The 27,276-nt window shown below is 42.4% G+C and overlaps 1 protein-coding gene across 3 annotated transcripts in view; it reads right to left on the bottom strand.

The window, feature by feature from the left end:
* The window catches only part of LOC306841331 (pyruvate carboxylase, mitochondrial-like), a 259,771-nt gene that overhangs the window by 181,778 nt on the left and 50,717 nt on the right, over positions 1 to 27,276 (bottom strand). For all 3 annotated transcript variants that reach the window (XM_079371153.1, XM_079371154.1, XM_079371155.1), the window contains exons 10-11: positions 26,492 to 26,610; positions 1,717 to 1,879 (exon numbers count right to left, since the gene is read on the bottom strand). In XM_079371153.1, the coding sequence (XP_079227279.1) occupies positions 1,717 to 1,879; positions 26,492 to 26,610 (282 nt within the window). The remainder of the gene's footprint in view (positions 1 to 1,716; positions 1,880 to 26,491; positions 26,611 to 27,276) is intronic.

Here is a 27,276-nt window from a genome sequence, read left to right as displayed (position 1 = left end):
TCACGAGGCAGCAATATCAGTATTTTATTCACAGCAGCGATGTCGTGCCGAAAGAGCGAGGGAGTGTTATGACTCCAGAGGGTCTCCGGGAATTTATTGTTTTACCCTATCGCAGTAAATTTGACATTCGCACAATAATATCATAACGTCGATCGGCGTCCTGCGTCTGCCGAGCTGTGGATCGCATGTTTCTGACAAGACGATGAAGAAAACTGGGTCCGTGTCATATTATGAGACCAGCTTTTTCTACACTGTGTAAGAACTGAGATCTGGGTTTTTTTTCCACCTCTAAAAAGGGATCCTGCCATGTTGAGCCGAGTCTGAGTCTCTTCGCCACAGCCAACACACAGCCCAAGGCTGGGACGAGCACGATGCACCGCTGGGGTCAAAAGCACAGTTACCTCTTATAATCATCTTTAACACAAGGTTTAATTTGTTTTTATTCAGATAAATGCCTCTTTTATTCCTATTAAACCTTGCTTTAATTCTAGTCTGCCATTTTTATTGATTCAAACGGCCTTTCATTACCATTTAATTATTTGTAAAGCGCTTTGTGACACAGTTAGGGCCTATAAAAGCTAATAGAGAATCAGCAAAAGGGAACACATTAGAGGGAAGGGAGCAGGATGGAGGAGGAGGTGGTTTGAGGAGAAAAAAAAAAGAGGAAATGGAAGAGGAGTGGGTGGGTGGGTGGAAAAGTCTAGGTTGAAGGGCAAAATGACCTGACAGCAAAAAGCACTGAAGGCTCAGAGCTCATCAGCGGGGGGGGGGGAAAGATTTATAGAGACACTATGAGAAATGGCATATGGTGTGAGGGGATACAGGACATGTGACTGTGCATGGAGACACGGAGCACTCATACAGTGACCTCTGTGTGTGAACACTGTCAGAGAGTATCACGTGACCTTTTACACAAACGGGAAAAAACGAAAGGAAACTTTGACTACTCGGTGACAAAACCAAACGTATGCAAAAAAATAAATAAAAATTCAGCAGCTACATAAAAATACATTTAAACAGTCACGACGCTCACGGAGATACAGAGATGAAGTATCAGTGAGTCAAGCAGAAACGTTAAATGCAAAACGGGGAAATCGTGTCACAAAGACCTCCTACATTCATAAGAGCAGCGCTGACAGCTCCTGCATGGATCGATGTGACAGAGCTGTAACTCCGGCTCTGGATGATCCCTGCAGCTATGACTGTGCTGTGTGTGCACACGTGTTCACACACACACACGATAACGCATTTAGTCAGAGACTCTCCATTATCTCTCGTCACCAGAACACGCCGGTAAATGACCGTCTCTTTACACAAAGCTGGTTCTGATGTTGGGATACGCCCGAAAAACGTATCAAACATGCGTGTTCAAGCTGACAGCATCTCACCATCAGATTAGCCATCGGCTCGGCTTTCACAAGCCTCGGTGTCACGTTGAGCTCAGATTGGGAAGTGAGCGAAATATACAGAGCGAACGCTTCTGATTTAAAGAGAAAGAAGCCGTGAATGTGACGCTGACACGCTGCACAATCATACATGTGTTAGTCCAATAAACATCCAACTCTTTGTTTGACAACCTTTATAATCATCTTCTTACTGTGATTTGTGTTTTTCTCTGCAGACTCTCTCCATAAAAGTTACAGGAAACTATTTCTCCACTATCCTTACATGCTCTCCCTCGAGAGTTCAGGTGTAACCCCGTCAGGTGAAGCCTACCTCGATCCTCCCCGTGTCCGGCTGGAAGCCTCTGGCCGGGTCTTCCGTGGTCACTCTGCACTGGATGGCGCAGCCGTTGACCCTGATCTTGTCTTGTTTGAGGTTCAGCTCCGGCAGGCTGCGGCCCTCGCACACATGCAGCTGGGCATGCACCAGGTCCACGCTGTTCCAGAAAAAGATAGAGAGAGAGAGAGAGAGGGGATGAGGTGGAACGTTTAATTGACGGCCGCACATTGTCTGAACAGCCCTAAAGTGGAGAGCCAACACTAACGACAGGAGTCCAGTGAAGCCTTTTATTCAATCTAAACAGTGTCAGCTATTCTTGGCCTCAGAGCGAATCATTCTGAAATCAATGGCCTATAATCATACAAACTTTAGTTTATTGGAGTGGAAGTTGTAACCCCAGGAGAGAGACAACCAGTTTCGTGTAGAAGAGCTCAAAGTGTTGGATTATGAACAGGTGATGTAAGTCTGTATGCCACTCGTTCAAACGTTAACCTCAGGACAGCAAAGGGTTAACACACTTTGTCAGACCCTCTTGTCAAAGTCGAGTCTTTTTTGGATCCCTCGACTCTTCAGCACGTAAATGTCTGACCCCCCCCCCCCATGTGGACTTTCAGTCCTTTTATACGTGTAGGTATAAAACTGTATTCATGTTACGTTCTGCCGTACTTTAACACACCTGTTGCATGTTCTTCATGTTTGTCATCATACATTAAGACTGATTTGCTTTCACTCAGAACACACACACACACACACACACACACACACACACACACACACACACACACACACACACACACACACACACACACACACACACACACACACACACACACACACACACACACACACACACACACACACACACACACACACACACACACACACAATTTAAATATGAGACGGGAGTTATTTTTATGCACTAGACTTGCTGGGTTGAGCTTCAGGGACCTCGCCGGCTAAATGACGCGAATCAGAAGTCGATAAAGGTCTTTCTTAGTTTTTGGTTCAAATGTAAATGCAGCAGTGGATGAACACAATATATTCTTGAATCGCTTCATCTCTGCCCCAGATAAAACACACACTCGACTGCAGAGCCTCTCTGATAAAGCGTGAATGAGTGAGTGAGAGAGTGAGAGAGGAGTGAGATGAGAGAGAGAGAGAGAGAGAGAGATAGAGAGACACACATTAGCAAACCAGCTCAGCTGTTGGGCGCCGTCTTGGCTTCCTTCTCCTTAATGTCTCAATTAGCTGGTAGCCACATTCTGGCCAAAACAGAAGGACAATTATTCTGAAGTCTGGTGTGAAATGTGTTGGTGGAAAACAGCAGATCCACTCTCGATAACTTGGACAGGCGCTCGCATGTTTTTGTTACACTTGATTTTTTTTTTTTTTTTTTTTTTTTTAAATCAGAAAGAGCTCTGCTCCTGTTTTCACTAAATAATAAAAAGGACACGATGACATGAGTCACTTTATGAGCAATGCACCCGACACTTGTTATGGAAATATTCTCAGTTTCCCAACTTCTTTATTCCTTCATGAGGATAGCAGGAGGTTAGCACACTCACTTGGCAGAGTAGAGTCCAGCAGATTGTTAGCTCCAGAGGACTGCAGCCATTTAAAGACACTGTTTGAGACGAATTGTGTTTATTCTTACCCTCTCAGCAGTTAGTTAAACACAAACGAGTCAGAGAACAAAGAACCCCAGGAAGATCCAAGCTCATTCATCCCATCTACATCTTACACTTACACTCCTTGATTTTTTCCTCTGATATGATGCCGAAACTGACTCAATGACAAAAAAACACTAAAGATGGATTACACGGAAAGTCTCCTTTGCTCATTATTTTTGTTGTGTCAGTAGTTACACTTATTTCCCCAATCACTTTTAAGAGTGTTTGCATATTCATGAAAAAGGAAAGCAAAGCAAAAACAGCACTTAAAGTAAGAAAATAAATCAACACCACCAACTTATGATAAGCTCTGTATTTTTATGCTAATAAACATCTCAATGGCAAACACGCCATGTGAACATTTCTCGAGTCAAACGCTCGGCGTCCCTGCTTAGACTACAAATATAAATATAAATCATGTTTGGCCTAGTTCTTTTTGCTCACATAATTCTTCTCTTTTGAAAACATAAGGCAACACTGATTGAATGAGTCCCCTCGAGGGTTTATGAAATTCATTGTATACTAATTTGACTCTGACAAATTAAAGAGCCTGCAGCCACATCTGTCCCCTCAGCACAGCCAGTTACCGAAGAAAAGTCTCTTAAATCATTAGCAAGTTCCACAATGAGGCCGAACTTCAAGGAAGAGGACGAGGGTGAGACGCCGTCAGCAAATGGGTGGTGGGGAGAGAGAGAGAGAGAGAGAGAGAGGAGAGAGTTGGAAAAAGGGCCCAGAGCAAACTCGATGAGCAGGATGATGATAAACACAGCGAGGACGGAAGAGGTCTGACCGGAAACATCTGCAGCGAGGTGGAGAGAGACATCAAAGTAACCAGCTTGATACTGAGTCGATGTAACGAGCTGCATTTTGATCCTATATGGAATCTGAACTGAACGTTATGTAACAATATTAAACATGCATGCATCCATAATTCAACATGCAACAACAGTGTCTGTAAATCAGCGATGCACGTCGTGACGTGAAACTACTGAAAGCAGCTAAAGAAGCTAAAGATAAACACAATCTGGTTATAAAACATTACTGACAATAATTGGTGGATATTTCTTCCCTGCCCCTTCCTTCTTATGACATGAATTTCCTGTTCATTTACACAATCATCAGAATACAAAAGAAAAAAAGACTTAACTAAATACTGCACACATTCTTTGTTGCAGCTGTTTTATTATTTTCCCAGGTCTCCTTCTCGAGCATTGTTTTTGCAGCTGTTGTGTCAAAGCTGTGAACTTGACTCTTTATCTTTGACGTTGCTAAAGAAAACATCAATCTTTCAAGACGTCAAGTCTCATATCGCATTGTCGGTTTCTCTTCTCAGGCATCTCTGACTGTTTGCCAGTCGTGTCTTCGCCTTGCTTTGGGCTTCTGGAGCTGCCAAGTTTATATTTGATCTCTGACAATCTAATAGGAAAAGTGGAGAGGAAAAAAAACCCCACAAGTGCCACGAGACCATACGTCTACTCTCTGAGTGTGCTCTGTGCATTTCTGGCAGCACCTTTACCTTGCAGCCAAGTACATTATTTTGCATTTAGTCCCTCTTTTTATGCATCCACCTCGCTGTAGGCATGCGGTACGCTTGTAAATATCTTCCATTTGCTCTCAGATGAATCCACGAATCAGCATGCTGCTTAAAGATACAAACATCATGCTGCACATGGAGACCAAAGTTATTTACAGCATTGGAAAAAGAATCTCATACAGACTTAAGTGAGCCTGGTTTTATAGCTAGGAAAGAGCAGTAAGTCAAGTTACTAAAGCCCCGTTTCCACACAGCAGTCCGGTACGGATCGGTACAGTTTGGTACGGGTTGGTTCAGTTAAGCCCGATCCCGTTTGCGTTTCCACAGCCACCCGTGCCCCATTTGATAGGCGGCGTGTAAGCCGGATGACGATAGCCACTATGTAAATAGCATCACATGATAGCAGCTAATCGCTAACAGCTAACTGCTAACAGCTAACAGCTAACCGCTAACTAATAAATTCAACAAAGGAGAAAAACGCTACACAAACGAGGAAACGGGGCTCAAGTCTTTCATATATTGAATACAAACTAGTGAAAGTGGACACTGCAGTGAAGTGGATGCATCCCAGCATGTTGTAGTGAAAGGAATGTTCAAATATCTTGGTTTAAAACAGCCTCGTAGTGGATCTGTGCACGTTCAGCATCACTTCAGAAGACAACAAGTCAAATCAGCGCTGATGGTCTTGGCAAAAGTCGAAACTCTGATTGAACTAAACGGGATCTCCCTCCAACCGTTTTCAAAGAGGAGTAAAAAAAAAAAAAAAAAAAAAAACCCTTTCATCTCCACCCGGATGAACGCGCCGCACATATTGTTTACTGCATGATGTAAATGTTCCCTCGAGCTCAACCGAATCTGAGCGGTCGAACCTGACAGAACATTTTGTAGCGTCGCGTTCACACGGTCGACTTAAACATCCTGTTATCCACATGCCATGTTCGATAGTGTGAGACATTAGCATCAAAGGCATCAGGAAGCTGAGACATCCAGTATATGTGAGCCAGGCTCGACTGTGTTGAATCAGAATAGAAAACCATTTAAACCTTCACATGTATCGATGAAGAACCCAAAATGATTCTGGTTTGATCGTCTGGAAGCGAGCGACAGGAAGAGGATGCAAACTGGGCTCGTCCTTGAGACGCCCTGCTTCAGGTGGGGCTGGGACTCTTTAGCTGTCTCATGATTTTGATTCTCGGGGGTCACGTCTGATTCTGGATTCATCGCTGCATGGATTCAAAGTCTACTGATGATTCAGTCCATACTTCAAGATCGACTTCAGTCGTTTGTAAGACTGGCCTAATTCTATGTTGCTCTATTGAGTTAAAGATTCACCCCCCAAAAAAAGGATTTTTGGAAGTTATGAATCGATTTAGAATCTTAGAAAATAAGAATCTTGATTTTTACATAAATCCATTTTTTCCCATCTCTAGAAAACAACGCATCAAGTTCAGGATATTCTAGTTCTACTTCTTCTATCTTGTTACTTTATTGTCCATCCGTCTAACAAAGGCTGAACTGTGTTCTTTGAAGTACAGTATGATGATCAGAAGAAAAGGTTGTGTGCTTCATCAGAACAAAAGGGTTAGCATTTCAGGGCTAAAAAGTACCTTCACCTTTAACCTGGATCATCATAGAATTACTGCAGGTTGTCTCCAGAGTCAAGAGTGCAATGAAGGTTTCATTAAAGTCTAATTCTATTCAAATGAATTATCTTGTCAGCCTTGAGTTATGCACTGGGTTGGATTTCTGAGGTCGAGGAGATCAGAGCCCAGGATGTATGAGTGCTGACCTGTGACAGAGGGGTGAGCACTCAGCACACACACACACACTCTTTTACATTTAATCTCAAATGCAAAAAAAAAAAAAAAAAAAAAAAAAAGAACAAATGAATTGAAGAAAGTCATCATGATAGTAGATTTCCATGCATGTGCAGAGACGCAGGACCGATCCTCTCAGGAAACGTCCGCACATTATCATAGTACATGGAAAGTACATTAACCTAACACTCAAGACCCCCCCCCCATCACACACACACACAAACATACAGAGTCCAGCACTACGTTCACATAGAGCAGAAGGCGCACACACACAGTAACTATGAAGGCTGAAAGCTAATTGCATATCATTTTCAGTCGTTTCACTCAGAGCTCGTTAGCAAGGGAGAAGGGGTGGCTGTGTGCCCAGAAAATGGAGAGAGGAGAGAAAGAAAGGAAGAGAAAGAAAGAAAGAAAGAAAGAAAGAGAGAGTATAGCGAGGAGAGGAAGGCATCTTGTTTTGGCTTAACTGATGAAGAAATAGTGAAGAAATTACGACAAACAGCAGGGAGGTAAAGAAACGGTTCTAGCAGAGTGTCTAGCTCAGAGATGAAGGAGAGACCGAGATAAATAAGTCAGACGAGATGACAGCTATACATCCCCGACTCAATGCAAAACAGCGACGTGAAGGAAAGCTGCGGGAGTGGGAGGAAGACGAGGAGAAAAAAAGCTGGATGCCAAAACTCAAAGAGAGAGTGGGAAAGAAAAAAAAAAAGTGGGAGTCTGGATTTGAATTTGCTCAAAAGGACAAAAAAAAAGAAAAAGAAAACGATGGTAAAGAGGCCGTGGGAGGAAGAGAAGGAGGAGAGAGGGGAGGGGGATACAAGTAGGGATGAAGAAGATATAAAGATATAAGATGGGTGCTGAGTTAGAGGGGTGATGGAGATGGAGGGTGACACTGTTGAATGGATGGGTGAGCAGGATGGGGATAGAGGAGGAGAGGAGAAGATGTTGCCGAAAGACGGCGCACTTTTTAACATTCAAAACAGGGAGAAACAAGCCGGATGAAAACAAAAAAACTAATGAGCTCTGGATGTGCTGATGGAACGAGTGTATTATCTTTGAGCAGGAGGCTATCCTGTATCACTCTGTTTAAAGTCTCACCGCTACAAGGCTAACGAGCGGTCGGTCTAATGGACAGACATGAAAGGGCACTTTCTTCTCTAACATTTAAAAAAAAAAAAAAACCTTTTTATTCAGCTTACAAAAAGTCAAGTCAACTTTATTTATACAGCACATTTTATAACAGCCAGGGCTGTACATGACGTTTAGTAAAATACAATACGTCTAAACATTCAAACATGTGAAAGCTAATTTAAAACTCAGTTAAAATGCTAACAATAGTAAAAGTTCTAGTGGACGCTGCTGTTGGGATAAAACACTCAAATAGGAGGTAAAAGCCAAATCGAATAAAAAAAATTAAAATGTTTTAAACTGTTCGGTTAAGGCAGCAGATCTTAAAAGGTTTATTCCAAAGTGTTGGAGCTGCCACAGACGAGGCTCAATCTCCCGTCGTTCTAGGAACGTCCAAGAGGAAAAGTGGACAAATTATTATTGAGGAGAAAGACAGTGAAAGGAGTGTTTTAAAAGCATGGCATAATTCCTTTTCTTTTAAATTTGACTCTCATCCATTTCTTTTCCTCCTGTCTTCAGTCCTTTCATCTCCCCCTCCTCTAACCTCCACATGTGGCGGCAAAAATGCAAAACAGTCACTCCCTTTTGAAGTCAACGCTTGATATAATAACTTCATTATTGCACTGAGTGGTGCTGCACACTTTACAAGGGTGTGTGTGTGTGTGTGTGTGTGTGTGTGTGTGTGTGTGTGTGTGTGTGTGTGTGTGTGTGTGTGTGTGTGTGTGTGTGTGTGTGTGTGTGTGTGTGTGTGTGTGTGTGTGTGTGTGTGTGTGTGTGTGTGTTTTCAGGTTTGTTCCTATTCGTTGGAAACCTCCTCTCCGGTAAATATATTTTTCAAGATGGCTCCGGGGCAAAGAAGCCCATTTCTCATTTCGGTAAAACTAATGCAGATTTTTGTCGGAAAAATGTTCACACACACGCGCACACACACAATCTCTCATGAATGGAAATATAGCCACAAAAAAAAAAAGCGTTCTCTCTAATGGAGAAAGTTGTGTTGATGGCGAGGGAATAAGAGGGATAAAGTCAAAGACAACAGGAGATACGACGGGGGAGGGGACAGGAAGAAGAGGATGTTTAGGAGAACCGTAGGCCCCTTGAGAGAAAGACGAGGACAAAGAGAGACAGAAAAAAGTATGAAGGACAGAGGAAGAGGACAAAAGAGACGGGTAAATGGAGCGGGAGAGAATGTGAAAGAAAAACAAACGGGGAAGAAGCAGAGGACAGGAAGAGAAAGGCATCCAGTCTGCTATCTTGTTTTGTATGAATTTCATTAGACGGTTTTAGACAGCAAACAGAAGAGGGAAAAAAAAGGGAGAGAGAGAGAGAGAGAGTGTGGTGAGGGGAGGTGAGAAATGGGGAGACGGACGGAGGGATGGCTTGTCTGCATGAGAGAGGGGAGGAAATAAGAAATTTGAATCATTGTGGCATGAGGATGGCATTTTGACACCAATTTAGCTGGCAGCCAAGAAAACTATATGCTGCCTGGTCGATACACAAACGCAAACAGAGCACGGCTGGAGACGGGAGGGAGAGGGGTGAGACGGAGGAATGTGAATGTGTTCATCAAAGAACGAACGGAGAGGAAGAAGAGGAAGAGGAGAGGGAAAGGATGAGACTAAATGTTTAAGAGCAAGAAAACAGCAGGAGGAAATAAGTGGTGGAGGACAAGGAAAGGTGGGTAATGGCATATATGCAAGACACACACACACAACCCCAGCAGAGTCCCCCCCCCCACGCACACATAGACTGGATCCTATCTGATTAGATTTCCTCTCCTGCTCAGCTCACTTCGCCTCTATTTTCTCAGGCCTCACTATCAGCCTATTAATTAATTCCTGCTCTCCTTGTTATGAAGCAGATGGAAGAGTGAGGACGGGAATGCAAAATTACTCTGGCGTCCAGAAGGCAGCAAGCTGCGAGATGAGAGAGGCCGAAAGGAGACGGAGGAGGAGGAGGAGGAGAAATTGAAAGAAGACACAAAGAGGCAAAAAAAAAGGAAAATAGAACAAATTGGAATGATTCCTAAGTGTGAAATCAAAGCACACACATGCACAGCGTAAATTCTTCGCCACATCTGTGATACAAATAATTACCATAAACAAACAAAAGCATCGCTAAGAGGTTTGGCCCCCGCTGCGGCGCTTCACGCTGCATCTTACATGACAGCCAATCAATTGATTGTTAAACCAATCAGCAAGAGAAGTGTTGTTTTTTTTTCCTCTGGTTGTTTGTCTACAATCTAACGTCGGCGTAGATTCAGGAGACTGGGAGGTTGAATTGAGCGTGGGGATCCGCTGACAGCCTACGTCTAACGGCGCATCGGTGGTTCTCAAACTTCACTTCATTAAAAACGCAATAAAAGGTCCATGAATTTCACGGCACCATTCAGCAGTGTCATGTACCACAACACAGGATCATTCAAATTCAACATTAACATGTCACGAGCTTTTTAAAAGTCTCGTCTCTGTTTTGTCCCGACAACATTTGAATCAATCCAAACACAATGAGAAACATGTTTGGTTCTTTTTCGACGAGAGAAAAAAAAAACCCAAAAAAACAGACACTCTGAAATACCTTCACAACAAATAACGCCGAGTGTGTTGTTCTGACTCGAGACGAGGAAAACCTCCATGTTATGTCAAGATACGCTGAAACAGCATTCAAGCAACGGATTTATTTCCACTGTGATTTTCTGTATGTTAAACTAAGGCTGGTCCAAACAGATTAAACAGAGTGGGGTTTGGTCAGTGGAAAAAGTCTCGTTTTTTTTGGGGGGGGGGGTGTCAGGATTCCACTTCCGCATAAAACACAGATCAGGTAAATTCAAGTTTCTGGTTTCAATTTTGATATGAAAAACTGTCTCCAGTATAAACGAGCTAATGAAAATCCTCCATCATTCCAAACAACTCGGTAAAAGAAGACTAGGTGTATTTTCTAACAGTTTTACTAAACAAAAATGTCCAATACAGTCCTGGTTTCATCTTTTAACTGTGTAGTGCACACTCAATATAAGAAAATAACATTTGGATTGATGTAAATGTAAAAGTTGCTAGTTGATTAAACTAAAGTCGCTGCAAACCTTAAAGCTCAATTCTGATCTTTTTTTTGCTCAGATCTGATTTCTTTGTTTGGCCGTTTACATTCCTCTTTGAACGCTGCCTGGATCAGATTCCTGGGGGAATCCTAAAAGAAAAAGTTTAATCAAATGTGATTAGGGAAGATTAGATTCAATTTGACTTTGATTGTTCACAATGTCGTAAAAAATAAAAAATATATTTTCCACAGCACTGTTGGCTGCAGTGTGAACGCAGCACTTTGATATCTTCATATTGACTCGTCTGTTTCAAATGAAACCCTGACCACACAGCCTTAAACTCATTTGATTAGAACCTTTCAAATAATGTAACAGCATCCCCATGCATCCTTTTAGACTATGAGCTCAAATGTAGCGTTGAGTTTGTCAAGTCGGCCTCTCTGATCACAGATTCAGTTTTGAATTACATTTTTAAAAAGGTTGTACAAGTTGACACTAACATGAATTACCACTCACAGACATCTTCACCCAACACTTGAACTTTGATATCCACTGTCCATAACACTCTTATCAGCGTCTTCCAGGTGGGCTAACTGTATCTTCCCAAGCATACAACTCGTCGTTTTCTCATATTCAGGAACAGGAAGTGCAAACGCTTGGAATTAAACTGAAGCGATCGTAAAGATTTTTTACGAGAATGAAACTCAGCTTCCCTTCAGCTCCCTCACGCAGTTTGACTATTAAACTCAACGTGTTAATTTAAGGAATGCGACTTTTTTTGTGGTGCAGAAATCTGCAACGAGGTCGAGGCGCGACAACGAGACAAAAACACACAAACACAAACTCGTCGACACACACACACAAAAAAAAAAAAAAGACGTCTGTGTGGACTTGCTAAAATGCAATCGAAGTTCTCTCACTCGGAAAATTGCACAGTGGAAGTCACAAATAGAGAGAGACAGAGAGCCATCCAACACACACAAACAATTCAGCACCAACACGCATAAGAACACGTGTAGTTCACAGTGTGTACATGCAGCGCACACAGTACACACATGAGACGTTAAACAGATAAGCATGCCTGTTATCAGAAACACACATAATGACTGTCTGCGTGTATAAGAGCAGATCACATGATAAGTGTAGAACATGTGAGTTAAGAGGGAATAAGAGGCAACAATCAGCAGGAATACAACGAGAAGTGTGGAGAGAGGATTTTTTTTTAAAAAAATTTTTTATCAAAGTTAAAGAAACAGGAACGCTGACAGGAAGGAAAAGGAACAGCACAAAGGCAAAGATATAACTGAATTCAACTTTGGATCAATCGGAGAGAATTCTTCCACGCATGTGAGCAGTGTGAATTTTGTTTAAAAAGTGGATCTTTAAAAATTAAAGCCCAGCAGGAAGAGAGTGTAGTTCACACCCATTGTTGGACAGTCGTGATCAGGGGATACATTTTTATGAGCAGACATTTTGAAAATATGCATGATCTGGAAACAAAACAATGCCTTAGTTTTGCTTCTACATATTTAAGGAGGAGTGGATGCACCTCATTATTGATTTTTTTTTTTTCCCCCTGAGAGACTGAGATTTCTGAGGTTTTCTGCAGAGCACGTCATGGTAGGGAGGTACTTCTAGTGACAGCTCCTGATCAAACACTGATTGGCCTTTTTTCTCTTTGGCAGATGGAGAGAAAAAAAATCCATCCAGATATTGGGTTCACGAGATAGGGACTGATGGTAGGTAACCGTTTTCCATCAAAATGCAATCAGTTGATCTGTGTCCACACCATCATTGAGGATTACTTCCAGACATTTGAGACATTGTGTTCACAAGAAAAAAACGGCGCAGGCATATGGACAGAAAATTGTTCTAACGCCATGTGGTCCTGGAAAAAAGATCGACCTTTGAACTTCGAATAAAACGTCAATTTATCCTTTTTTCTTTGTCACAATGTGCTGGTCAAGAACAGTCTTCAAAGAGTCATAGTGACCTTGACCTTCGAACACCAATCTTAAAATCACTTCTGAAATGCATTCACAGGGTTTAAAAGTTCCAAATAATGGGATAGATAGACGTTCCAGTCGCTGTACCTCGGCGGTAAAGTCGCTCCTCTCTCGACTGATTAGGGGTCAGGGGCATCTGAATGCGTATGAATGCGATTGGTCAACACTGGAGGACACTTTACAAAGCAGTCTGCGGTGTCAAAAGAACTTTTTCATAGTCAGAGGACTAGAAAAGCACCTGACAAACTTGTAAGGTCCATTCACCATTTATGTCAATGACGCCGACGTGCCTTTTAGCTATCGCTGATGTAGAGCCATTAAAAAGCTGGAGAAAGAGAAGAAGAAGAAACAAGAAAAACAAAGAATGGAGCGTCCAACAGGATGGCGGGGACAAACTCATTTTCTTGACCACACAGTCCGCCTTAGGAAAGCCATTTAATAACAGTCTAGTTCATTTCTGGAAGTGTCAATCACAACAATATCCTGCAATGACAGATTTTCTGATTGCAAAATGTAATGGCATCAAAGCCATCAATCTGAAACACTAAAATGATGCCTGTAACTACTGAATGTCCTTTTCTCTGCCCGTACACGTCCAACAGAGAAGTTGAAGATAATGTAGCACACTTCCTGTTATTCTGTAACGACTCATAGAGAACACACTGACATGCATGTGACTGTACATGCAGTGAGCAGACGCTCGTGAAGTCGTGTGTGCATGCACATGAGCCGCATGTATTTCTCACAGCTGGATATTTCATTTACAGGTTATGGAGGAACGAACAGTTGAACATAACTGTATGAGTGAGCAGCAGGGGTGGAGTCACAGAGTCTTTTTTTCCATATATCAAAGCCCAGCAGGAAACCACGCTAATTAAACCCCATGCTCCAAGCACACTTTGATGAGTTGAATGTATGCTTTTTTTCCCGGTATGAGCATGCGGGAAAAGCTCTCAACACAGGGCGATAGAGGGGGAATGAAACAATTAATGGGCTTGCTTTTTATATGAAATGATCCTCTCGATAGGGATCCCAGCGTGATACACTGTAGGTAAGCTATTCTGCGTTTCGAGACAGCACGGCAAAGCAGAAAAACGCTTTCTTTGTCTAGCTGGGAGGGATTTCATCCGTCATTTCACCCCATTATATTCCAATCACAGCTCTCTGTCTAACAGGCTGGTTGAATCATTTGAATGCAAGGAGTGGCGCCTGGTATCCGGTCTGCTAGTTGGTGCGTGGGGAGTGAGAGCCTATAACAACATTGACAAACACGGCGTGTGATTGGTCGGTTCAAACAGAGAATGCTCAAGCAGCTTTTTTTCCGCACGGCTCCGGTGGGTCGGATGTACAGTATGTCATGCAAAGTGGATCAGTGCTTGACAAATCCCTTTCGGTTTACGGCTGCACCATCAAGTCAGAAATTAAACTGACATCTTTATTAGGAGTCTTCAACGAGATCCCGACAGCTTTCTGAACTCCTCTTTTTAGAAACAGACGAAATATTCAAAGCCAAAATATGCAGGATACACTTTTTCACCTCCTCCTTCGCTGATATCCCCAAAAGGTGTTTCAGTCCCAAGGCCTTTCCAATAGTCCGCCACTGTCTGATGATGAATCCTGAGGTTTTTCCTCAAGACTTTGATATGTTTCAGCTCGGAAGCCCAGAGCCTGTGGAAAAGGCTCAGGAGGAATCCAAAGGGGATTATTGGACAGAACGTATGGAAATTACAGTTTAATTTATCATTTAGGTCATGGTAATTCATGCAAATTACAGATTTCATTAAATCCAGCCTTGGGTTTAAATAGTGTTGCTCGTATAGGAGTGTGCCGTCTTCTGAAGAAGGCACAGGAAACGTACAGTGATTATTGTAGAGGCCAAACAAAGGGTCATCGCCATAGAAACTCCTTCCATAACATGATTAATAGCATCCAAACAATAAGGATAAAGCATAAACACGCCCTGATAGTTAGCAGGAACGTTGGAGCTATTGTCGCTGCTCTACAAATCAGGCGAACAGTTTCAGAAGTTCACACAGCAGGTATTTCACCCGACGCTTTCATAACTCAATCAGATCTGAACACATACCCGAAACTCTCCACAGGCCTGCAAATCAATGCCGTCTAAAACATTAAAAGAGAAAAAAAACATGGACAATAAATCTCTGGTTCTAAGATTTCTTTGCACAGAATTAGAGAGCATCAAAGAAAATATCCAACGCAGAATCATGATCGTCAACATTTTTTTCCCCCCCTCCGGTAAGTCAACAATCTCAGCTTTCTTATATCCATTTAAATATTTCACCATTTTAGAAGTAAATATAACAGATGTCTCGTTTTTAGACTCCTCACAGAATGAGCTTCAATAATCTGATCTTAAACTTTTCATGATGAGCCATCATCAGGTCAGATTTCTTATCCGTCCAATTCTGTGGCTTTGTTGAACCCAAGAGAGTGATAACTAAGGCAATAACCTTATTAAGCACACAAGACTGAATATCTATAGAATGAATGACAGTCTAATCAGCCTCAGCTCTTCTTCTTATGAACTGTCAGCACATCAAGCACATTAAACTAAAATAGGCATCTTGATTTAAAAAAAAAAAGAAGAAATATTCCCGTTTCCCCATTCACATTTTTAACGTTTGTATAAGCATGTTAAACCTGACAGCTAGTATAAAAGCTGCGACATCTTTCTGTATTTCAAACGATTAAAAATAGACAAATGGAAAAAAATAACAAATTTCTATTTTTTTTTTTTTTAAATTAAAGCCTATTTTAATATAAAACACAAGTTGAGGGATAACGTAGCCTAGGCTTGTCAAGTCCTAGCCCCATTCTTTACTATTAGCAAATTAAAATCCATTGAAATAAGTCTGTGTAGGTGTTTCTTCATTGACATGAAGAAGGCAGAAGAATGTACGGCCAACAAGCCTCTTCTTTCCATATCCTGATGCTGCTCTGTTCAAATCCACTCAATCAACTTTCATAAAACTGTCCCAACGCATCTTTACCAGTCGCACAGGTTTCTGGCACATCCGACATTATCATCATGAAATAACAGTTTGTGCTTTCTGAAACAGTGGCTGTGTGTAGATAATGAGAACTAAAGGCCGGTGTTCGAAGGGTTAAACCAGTGGAATTGTTTTCCAGCTCTCTTCATTCAGCGCTCCCTTGTATTTCCTTATTACTGCTATGTTGCTAATGGCTACCAACAATTGTGTTGGCCATTCATAAATAATGAGTAATTGTCTTTATCTGCCTCTGCAGGATCTCATTGTTCACTCCACTAAATGTCTCAAACGTCACATTTCAAGCATAAAAGTGGAATGTGAGTCTGAGTGTGAGGAACACGAGCAGAAACGACGACGACTGGGATTAAAATCATGATAAGCATCCTCCTTCCCATCATCTCACACACACACACACACACACACACACACACACACACACACACACACACACACACACACACACACACACACACACACACACACCTCATTCTTATTCATCTGCTTACTTCTCAATCACTCACTGTACGCTCCGCTGCACAATTATAATCACCTTAAAATTATTTTATGACGTGCTCACAAAACCAAACAAAACTCCTCAGTGCATGCACGCACACACACACACACACACGCTGGAGTGTACACTGCAAGGTGTGCACACACCGACCACACAAACAAGGAGTCAGCGGTGCACTGCGGTTCTTACAGACACACGTTCTTCTGAGTTCTTACACAAACATCAAAGCACATTGTGATGTAAAGGCTGAGTCAGGTAATCACTGTTTCATACACAATTTACTCAAACACACACACACACACACACACACACACACACTAACAATTATTGCTACAATTATTAAGCTTATTACAAAGCATCCAGGCATGTCAGCTATGCAGCTCAGCAGTATTTTCCTTTGAATGGCTGTTGTATGAACACACACACACACACACACACACACGAAGACACACACCACCCCTCTATGTGGCCAGAGGAGAACTTGCTGATTGTTGGCTGTGACTGCGTTTCCTCGTGGCGTTGAGGAAGAAAGAAACAGACAGGAGGAAGAGACCGAGGACGGCGTGGGATAACAGATTCAATAAGCCATGAGCCAAATAAATAAATAATACATAGAGGTGGAGGAAAAAGGAGAGCAAAGGAGCAGAGAGCAGGGAGAAGGGTCAAGAGAGGATAAGCAGAGGGAGAAAGTGATGGAGGAGAAAAGAGGCAGGAACAATAGGACGAGGAGAATTTCACCCAGAGGTGGAGGAGGAGAGGAGAGTATGCAGAGGAGGACAGGAGGGAGAAAGAAGCAGCCATTTTTCAAACCAGCATGTAACAAGATTTAGCATGTTAAAAGCGTACAATGATACCGAGCTGACCTTTTCTGGAATATCTTTTCATATTTTACCGTGCCAAGAAACACGGACGAGCTGGAGCGAGAGAGCGAGAGAGAGAGTTGGGTTTAAAGGAGAGGGAGCGGAGGATAATTGCTGAGGTGGCACCGACTACTTCGACTCCCACGTTCAGAAGGGAATTTAAAGCTGGGGGTTGGTGGGGTGTGGGGTGGGGGGTGTTTTCTGTTATATTCGACGCTCCAACATGAGGGAACTAAAGAGAGAGTGAAGAGATAAAGAAATGAAGACAGCAGTGAATAAAAGGGAAGAAGAAACCGCAAGACAAGCAGAAATTGGAAAAAAAAAAAAAAAAAAAAAAAAGAAGAAGAAGGAGGTTCTGTGACAAATTGAAGGCTGGAGAAAAGGCGTTACGATGAATGGAGTCAAATATCAATGCCGAATGAAAGCTATCTAACAAAGGCAGGCCTGCAACTTTGGTCCGGCAGGGAGGTGTGCTTCTGTCTGTCTGCAGCTCAGGGTCGCTCCAGTCTTCTTTTCATTCACCTCGTGTCTCTTCCTTCTCTCTCGTGTCCCCCCCCCCCCCCCCCCTTCCTTTGTCAGCCCTTCTGTCAATTAATGCGACGCATTGTTTCTTTCTGTCCCTCTTGCTCCCACTCCCTCTCTGTCACCGTCTCAGCTTGATGAAGATGGAGAGTGGTCATTTAAGACTAATTAGCTAGCCTAAACAGACAAATAAGCAGGTGCTGCACAGTCGTTTCCCCTTAAGCACAGCGTTACTGACACACACACACACACACACACACACACACACACACACACACACACACACACACACACACACACACACACACACACACACACACACACACACACACACACACACACACACACACACACACACACACACACACACACACACACACACACACACACACACACACACGCCAAAAAACAATGCTACCTCGGTTCCTTTTCACACAAATCAAAATACATTACCACGCACACTCGCACCTCCTTTCTGCAAAAGTCTCAAATAAGCAGGACAAGCAAAGCAAAGCTCCTGCGCTTCCAAATCAGATACTTTCTGGAAACCTCTTCGCATCTTCTCACTTTTTTGGGGGGCTAAATTCACTCAAGCCACCTCCTTTACCATTTCCACATTCGTTTCAAATACGACCGAGTACGCTGCAGGCATGCGTCAAGCTGGACAGAATATGGCAAATCAGAAAAGGAAACGCACACGCTGTCGGGTCACCCACAATCTTATATTCCATCACTTTATCGTCATGATTTAAACATCAACAGGAACAACAACGCAGCCTCAGAAAGATAAAGCAACATGTGGTTTGTGGGGGGTTTTTTCTCTTTATTCCCGCGTGATCTTGTAGTTCTCCTGCAGCGCGCACGGATCATGTGGAAATTGGGGGTAACACACAGCGGCAGATGTTAAATAGCAACGTTACAGCGGACCTCGCCATTGTTTCAGTTCAAGGACGCAATTAAGAGTATTTCCTCGCCGGCAAACGTCCTCCAATGAAAAATGACGTGTAAGATATGTCAAGAAGAAAAATGTGTTCCTCATGTATCCGGTGATTATGAATTTTCTATTCAGAGTCCTCAGCCTTAACAAAGATGGATACTGTGCAGTTCATTTAAGAATACCGCACAGACAATCCATAAGACACATTTCAGGCCATCGATACGAGTCTATGCAAAAGCCTTGACCTGAATGAGACGCATCAGACATTTAATTAACAGCCTGCATGAACAGCTTCATTCTCATCTGGTTTTCATTAAGATTGCTTCATAACACCATGGTGTATTTGCAGACCGCAGCTCTTATCAGTCTGTCAATATATTCACTTCAATCTATTGGATTTTTGTTTTTAATAAAACAGCCAGCGTGTCTGTGATTGATTTGATTGGTTTGTTTTAATGACCTCAGAGGTTTTTGTTTTCAACGCTAGGCGGATTGTCCACGTGAACGTGTCTTTTCTTACTGTCTTGCTCAACAAGAGGTTACAAATTATTTTCTTGCGGGTTAAAAGCTGCACCAGAAAAAAAAAAAAACATTTTTCCTGCCAAGAAGGAAAACAGACTGGAAAGAAAGCGCTGATATCGAGACGTGGCACAAAACATCAACGGCTCCAATCCAAAAGTTAAATATGTTGGCTCAAAAACCCCTCGAAAAAAAATAATCAAATTCGATAATGGCAAATCCTCCAAATGTTAGTAACTTCATTATGACTTTAAACGTACAGTAGTTCACAAGATACCTGGAAACCAGTTTTCAGCATGTGTAACATCCTTTACTGTAGCACAGAACTGTGCTGGTGCATTGTCCAAACAGGGCTCCATTAGGTGTGCATGATTAAAAAGTTAGAGGGTTTGGATTGTATTGAAAACCATGACTCAAATGATGCCTCTATGCGTCTCCATCGTTGGGACTGTAAAGCTGTTGAGACACAATAACACTGTCTACCCACTGATCTATGTGTCAAGGTCAACCATGTCCTGGGAGTGAAATGACCCTCTCTAAATGATAATGTTTCACACTGCTGAGATTTTAAGAGGGAAGTTAGTGAACTTTGAGTTGAGGTGATTTTTTTTGGAAGGCATATTTTGGAGTTTCCTAAAAGTTGGACTATTTCAACAGGCACCCAGACGTGAAGAACACTCATGCTCTATTGAGAGAGAGTCTGCATGAAAGTGAAAATGGAAGCTCCAGACAACATTTATATCCATAACAGCCGTAAATGGACTGCACAAATAAAGCACTTTTCTGGTCCTCTGACCACTCAATCAAAAATCTGCTTTTAGACTACATCTCACATTCAACATGCAGCCTGCAGGGGCTGGGGATCAACCTGCAGACCTTCCACAGAGAACATCTGATTTACCACTGAACCACAGCATCAACAGCATCTTGGCTTTGTAGCAGTTCTGAGGATTCATCCCCAGAAATCTTTACCAGGAGTGAGGAAGCACAGTTGTTAGTAATGTAGCTGTCATGGGCGCCATCGGGACCTTGGATCAAAATCACGTTTTGATTTCAATAGTCGAGCCTTGACTTTGGAAAAAGAAGCTGACAAAACCCCTCATTTAAGAATTGTGTTTTAAATTGCAGTGATCAAGGTCTGTATCTATTTAAGCATTGATTATCTAAAGTATCTAAAGCACAACATGAACCTTGACTGGAGTGATTTTTGTAATAAACTTAGAGTAGTTGGCATTTATTCATCAGGACAGTAACTTTGGTTCTTTGACTGTAGGAGCTTTTGGAAACAGTCAACACTGAAGGTGAGACGTGTTTCATTTTAAATTTGGATATCGTTGTAGCTGCATTTGACCTGACGCTGCTTGATAAGGAGATCTGAGTGTAATAGAAGAATAGACTTCGGGGAGTATTTGATGTAACGTAGATCTCAATATGACTCACTTGTTTCATGCTTAAAATAAATATTCTAGACAAATCCTATAACCCCCGTCAATAATCTGAGAAATGTTGGGATTTGTCATCAACCCGCTCATTTTTTGGGTGACTTGTACGTGTTAAAATCTTTTCCTCCTGACATTTTTGTCACTCACAGATGGTCCAACTTTAATGCTGCCTCCTTGAGCCATGTCTTCCAAATGGACCCACTCCCTCGATGTCGCTTTAGCTCACACAATCTGAGCCTCGGGGTCTAATTACATCTATTTGGGATCTAAAGGACTCCTGTCCACCAATCTTACAAAATGTTCTTTGTCCCTCGTCGGCAACATGCACACGCTGATTGCACACTTCCACGGAGGAAACGCACTCTCGACACACAAAAGGAAAGATCGTTTACAGCTAAATGATGGACAAATTGAACCTTGAGAGAGGAGAAGTTCAAAGGCAGAGCTGCAGTTGAATGCAGAGGCGGTCTGCCGGTCTCACAGAAATCACTCACGCTTCTGCTTTTCAGACAGACAAGCAGCTCGCTCTTACACACAGGCTATGCCTCCCAGACAACAAAAAATAAGATATATATATATATATACACATCTCAGATGTTTCTCCCATTTTTGTGTGTTAGCATAAACACTCAGAGGCATCAGACAGAAAAAAGCCTCTTTTGTGATGGAATTCAGTAATGCAGGAAGACAGATGAATAGACATTCGTTTAATGTTCCTGTGCATTGTTGTTTTCTTCCATGACTGTGAGTGTGTGTGTCTCTCACCATGCCTTTGGATATCACTGTTTTTGAATAAGGGGGGGGGGTGTTGTTTTTTTTTTCATATGCATCTGTGAATGATATTGTGTATGTGAGGGGGTGGATTCAGTCTGATTATAGATTGTGGCATTCCGCCTCCTCGCTGACACTTGTGTACACATCCATTACCTCAGTTGAGACAGAGGAGCAAGAGAAGCAGGCACAGAAAAATGTATAGGCGTGTAACTAGCAGACTTTTTGAAGCCTGCGTCTTTAAACTATAAAGAGGTTTGACATCTTGGATGTTGGTTTGTATTTGGAAAACATGTCATCATATTTTAACGCGGCCATCCTTGTTTTTGACTTTGGCGTTAAGTCAAGTGAATGCACCGAGGGTTTTCGCTAAATGGCCTCTGATTTGGTGACTTCAAAGTTCTCCTTTCAGATTGTTTTCTTCTCGTCTTCCGCCCGTCGGATACATGAAAGGATGGAGTGAGACAGAAGGGGCGGAGGTAGAGAGGGACAAGGCGGCAGGATGAGAGAGAGAGAGAGAGAGAGAGAGAGAGAGAGGGCAGATGGAAGCAAGTTCAAAACGGGACGAAGGGAAAAGGGAGGTTGAAACAGAGTGGCTGAGGCAAAGGTGAGGTGAAGGACAGAAAGAGGGAGAGGGAGAGAGATAAATGTACAGACAGATGTCAAGCAGGGGGGGGATAGAAGAGAAGATAGGATGAATGTGAATGAGAGGAGAGACTGACAAAGACGAGATGGAAGAGAGGGAGGGCCGCACGGCGGGGGAGAGGAGCGACAAGAGTGACGGAGTGACGGAGTGAGAGTTAGACACCGAGGGAGAAACTGACGGGGCTGAAAGGACGACGGGGGGGAGGAAAGACAGGGAGAGAGAGAGAGAGAGAGACGGAACAGAAGGCGATGGTGCGAAGACGAGAGAGTGAGAGAAAGAAGGGATGGAGGAATGGAAATCAACTGAACAGACAGATGAAGGGGAGAGCCTGAGGGAGGAATGAAGGATCAGATGAATGGGTGGGGACTGAACAGTGGATGGATTAAGGAGCGGGAAGAGGAGAGAGGCTACTTCAATGTGATACCTGTGTGCGTGTGTGTGTGTTACCTTGACCCTCACTACAGATGGCATCCCATTAGTAACACTTTGATCAAACTGCATACCAAGCAGACACACTCTCACAAATATCAAAGTCAGGGAATCTGATCTAGTGAGCAGCTAATTGAGGGTCAAACAAGGCTAAGAACCCATTTGCAGGTGTTTCATAGCAGGGGGTCGTTGTTTGGGTATCATATCTGTCTTGAGATTTCAGACCACAAATATATCTCTTTGTTCGCCCTGCATGGCATACGTCCATAGGAGGATTAAGGTACGTGTAGGTCTCACGCTTAAAGTCGAAGGTGGGGCCTAAATCCAATTTGTATTCTACTTTGTGCAACGTAAACACGTTTGAATGCACTCCGTCCAGTTAGTACCATACAATCTAAACATGAGCAGTGGAAATGTGAAGAAATGATTGCCGTAAATCTATCAAGCAAACGATGCATGCAGATGTTTAGTCAAGTAGTGAATTAATGTATTGGTAATGTCTCCAAAATTGATGCTCGCATCTTTTAAATTTCAATGAAATCCCCTTATAGACCAAAGTAGTGGACAAACCAACACGAGGTAGCATCTCTTTTCTACATATTATATAAGTACATATACACATATATATATATATATATATACATATACATATATATATACATATATATACATATATATGTATATATACATATACATATATACATATACATATATATGTGTATGTTCATGTGAAAAGGTCTGAGTTGATTGTTTGAGGTAAACAGTTATCACAATATCGTATTTGTTTCAGATTCACATCATTTGAAAAATACTTAAAGTCAGGTGTTCAAGCTTACAATGACAAAAGGAGTTCATTCGTCTTCCAATCAAATCAGAGCAACAACACAGAGGGTCCAATATCGTCAGGTTTTCATGTGCATGGTTTTCATGTGGGTGAAAGCTTGGAGGGGTTCATGATGACAGCTACCGTTTCAGACTTGGCGACGTGAATAAGTTACTCGTATATTTATGTTGGCGCTTTCTGACTCGGTGGCCACTGGAGCAGAGAAGAACTTTTTATGTTCTACACGAGCAGGAGAAAGAAAAAATGACAAATGCAGAAAAAGAATGACGATAAAGAGAAATAATCCCCCGACTGGACTGCAGCCAGGTTCCAAATGGGAAAAAAGTTAAAAGATTGAATAAAGAAAAGGCGGCATGAGTGATGACAGAAGAATTAGGCAGCAGAGTTAAAGTGATGAAACACTGTGGTGGTGGTGGTGATAGGGAGGGGGGGGGGGGGGGGTTAATAAATGGTAAGTTTAAAGGAGAGTTTCACAAATCAGTATGAAAAATACCTGCCTGACAAGTGTATTAGTAACACAGTAGTTAAGAAAAACAAGAATGAATGTGACCACACGCCTCAGGGAGACTGGAAGTGCAGCCAAGTGAAACAGAAAGTAGAAAAACTAATGGGCATTATGTTCAGATACGATAAAACCACAACACACTCAATTATAAAAACCTGTTCTTCACACTCAAAAGTCGTTCTTGAAGAGAGAACATTTCCCCCAACAATGCGCTGGATGCACACCAAGTTTCTGTTGGAAAGAGGCGTTCTGTCTCCAGCCGTCTCATACCTCCAGCTGTGGCGGCTTGCAGCTAAACCTCAGCCTGAAATGAAAGCTGTGCAAATCAAAAGTGTTGCTCGTGACAGCTGAAACTTTCTACTGCTGCCTGTTTTTTTTTTTCGTTTTTTCTCTTCTTTGCAGGACTCTGCTGGATTCAAATAATTACTGCACTCCTGCCAATTCAAATGACCCCAATTCCCCAGAATGTCAAAATGTCTCTGTGATATGAGGCCCTCTCTCTGCAGGACAAAGAGGACTGGAGTGGATGGGGAAAAACATGAGATAACTTTGTGTTAACTTACAGTGTCACTGATGAGAGCATAGCCCTGCAGGGTGAGGGGTGTACCTAGGACTGTGTTCATGTGTGTGTGTGAGCAGGTAGGAATCTTCACTATGCATGAAATGTGTGTGTAGAGAGAGAAAGAGAAGAAGAAGAGGGCAGGCAGAGGGGAAATGAGTAAAACCCCCATTATAAAGTATGATGCAGAACTTGGAGGAGTTTTTCCCACCAAAGTTTTCGGATGACTTCTTGGCTTCGGCGCAGCTAGCTGAAAATAATATGACAACTCTTTTTGTATGTGTACCTTACTCACATAGAGCCGCAATAAACTGCAGAAGTAAACATGGAGGTTGTTTATGTTTTAAAAAATGTCCCACTGTATAAGCAGAAATATTAAAATGCAATGGAAAAGGCCTTCATAATGCATTTTGTGTTTTTGTTTGATACCTTTACTTGTCCTCTCGCGTTTTTATTTGTTTAGAAGAAAAACTGTGTGCTACAACACAAACACGCCTAACCAGCTGTTTTTAAGTTTGTGAGAAATGTTCAAGCTTGGTTGGATTTTTTTTTTCCCATCCAGAAGCTTTATAAACCCTAATTGAATCATTAATGTGAAATATGTGGGACATAATTAGGGAAACCCAGCTCCCAGGATTGGGAGATAGGCTCCACACCAACACAGTTCTTTGAAGACGTCTCATCAACCCAATTAATTGACCTGTGCGAGTGCAGTCAGAGTGTCAAGAGATTTAATCCACCAATTATTGAGTTAATAACCGGTTCCTCGGCTGAGTTTATCCCACGGCTCATTGAGGCTCCAACGCCACCTCAGAGTTCAGATCAAACTTGTTGTGAATGGGGGAGGAGGATGGCATCACGTGTTCGGATTTAACATGCATGTATTTTAAAGCCGTCTTGATTCTAATTTAAAAAATCAGACTGAAAATAACTTCAATGATTTGGGAAAACAAAACCGACTTTGTGTCGGGACCGGTGGTCTTTGTAGTGAGTCACAGCTTTGTTTTCGATGTTTACTGAGGAGTTTTGCTGCTTTCCTTTAATGTGCTGTAATGCAAATCAAGGAAGCCGAACAAAGAGCTTCGGTGTGTGAAAGAAGAGAAAAAAAAAAATGAAAAAAAATCACAAGACAGATGAGATCAAAGAAGCCAAACAAGAGTGGAGAGTGATCAGAACATCAAGAGAATTCAGATTATTAAAAAAAAACCTTGTCAATCATGTCAGGTTGCCATAGGAACAGGAGGTACCATTTTGTTCCCATGCAAATCCCCCATCCGCCTACAACTTCCTGCAAAATCCCTGATTTATTCATCTGTCGGCTCGATTTCTTAATTGAGATTATAATGCAGGAAATTCAATATGAATTAGTGTAATTGAAGTTTCCTGTGTGCACACGTCAGTGCCTAACGGAGATTTATTCATGTGGGTGGGACTGAAGGGCCTGTAAGCATGTACCGGCGTGTTGTTGGGGTTTGTCTCCAGTGTGTGTTACGGTGAGACCCAACTGTGGGGTTGTGAGCGGAGCAGATCTCACAGGTCATCAGTGAAGCGGAATGCTATTCATTTTGTTTATTATCCTCTCTCTCTCTCTCCCGCTCTCTCTCTCCTTCGATGTCCCTCAGCCTCTCTTTGACCTCATCTTTCAGCTTCTCTCTTCACTGACTCCACCTGTTCAGGCTCCTCTTCTCTCCCGACACACATCTCTTTGTACTTGTCAGCTTTCGGTCACCCTCCTTCCTCACATTGTTATTCTTCATATTTATTTCTTTAAATGCATTTCCCCCCCCCCCACTCTGTGTAACACACGTTGAAACCGTCTCTACTCTTCTCAACCGGGCCTCCAACTGTCGCTGCTTCTCCGTCAACAGCCCTGCAGACTGGGCTCCACCTTACCTCAGAGCCGCACGCCTGTTTGTGGACAGCCGAGACCAAACAAGAAAATGACAACCACAACAGCCATCCAGACACCCACCTGCCGATACGCCCAAGGCAACATGCAATCATATTCGACTTACTCTGTGATTTCTTCAGTGACCGTGTGTTCAACTTGGAGGCGAGAGTTGACTTCGATGAAATAATGTTTGCCGTGTTTGTCCACAAGGAACTCCACGGTGCCAGCGTTCTCGTAGCCCACCTGCAGCAAGAGAAAACAAGAAGAAAAAAAAGAGGCTGTTTTACATCTGAGGTACATAATCATCTTAGTTGTGTAAACACAAAAAAAATAAATTTAAAATAAAAAAGCAGTCAGTCGTGTTAATGAGGCATGAAACTGACAGAACAAGAAACACCTGTTCTTTATCTCGCAATGTGACTGCATGACACGAGGGAAGAATAAGCTGAATGTTTTATTTAGACAGAGGAGGCATCTTTCATAAAGTCCCTGAAGGAAAAATAACATCATTAATCAAAAGGGATTTATTAATGCTCACCACCATAAAAAGACTACCTTGAAGCTACAACATCGCAGCCCATGTGGATCTCTGAGGTACGATAGATAAACTGGAAGTGTCCCTCTAAACCATACTGTCACACAGAGCAAACGTGGAGAGGAATGGACGCCGGACCTGCGGCCTATAAGTGAGATTGACACACAACCTCATTTGCATACAAATGAGGTTGTAGGATATATGTTTTATTAATTAAAATGAAGAAATGTTATTTTGAGCAGGCTGGAAAACTGTGGCACATCGAAACTCGGCCAACCAGGATTATTCTTCTGCATGTTGTTGGGTCAACCAATCCCACTTTATCTGGTCAAGAGGTTAGAGGGCTTTAAGATGTGTTAAACACAGGAAAAACG

The sequence above is a fragment of the Symphodus melops genome, assembly GCF_947650265.1.
Source record: "Symphodus melops genome assembly, chromosome: 20".
In the NCBI taxonomy this organism is placed as follows: Eukaryota; Metazoa; Chordata; class Actinopteri; order Labriformes; family Labridae; genus Symphodus; species Symphodus melops.
The sequence above is the reverse complement of the archived record's forward strand: the minus strand, read 5'-3'. Positions and strand labels throughout refer to the sequence as shown.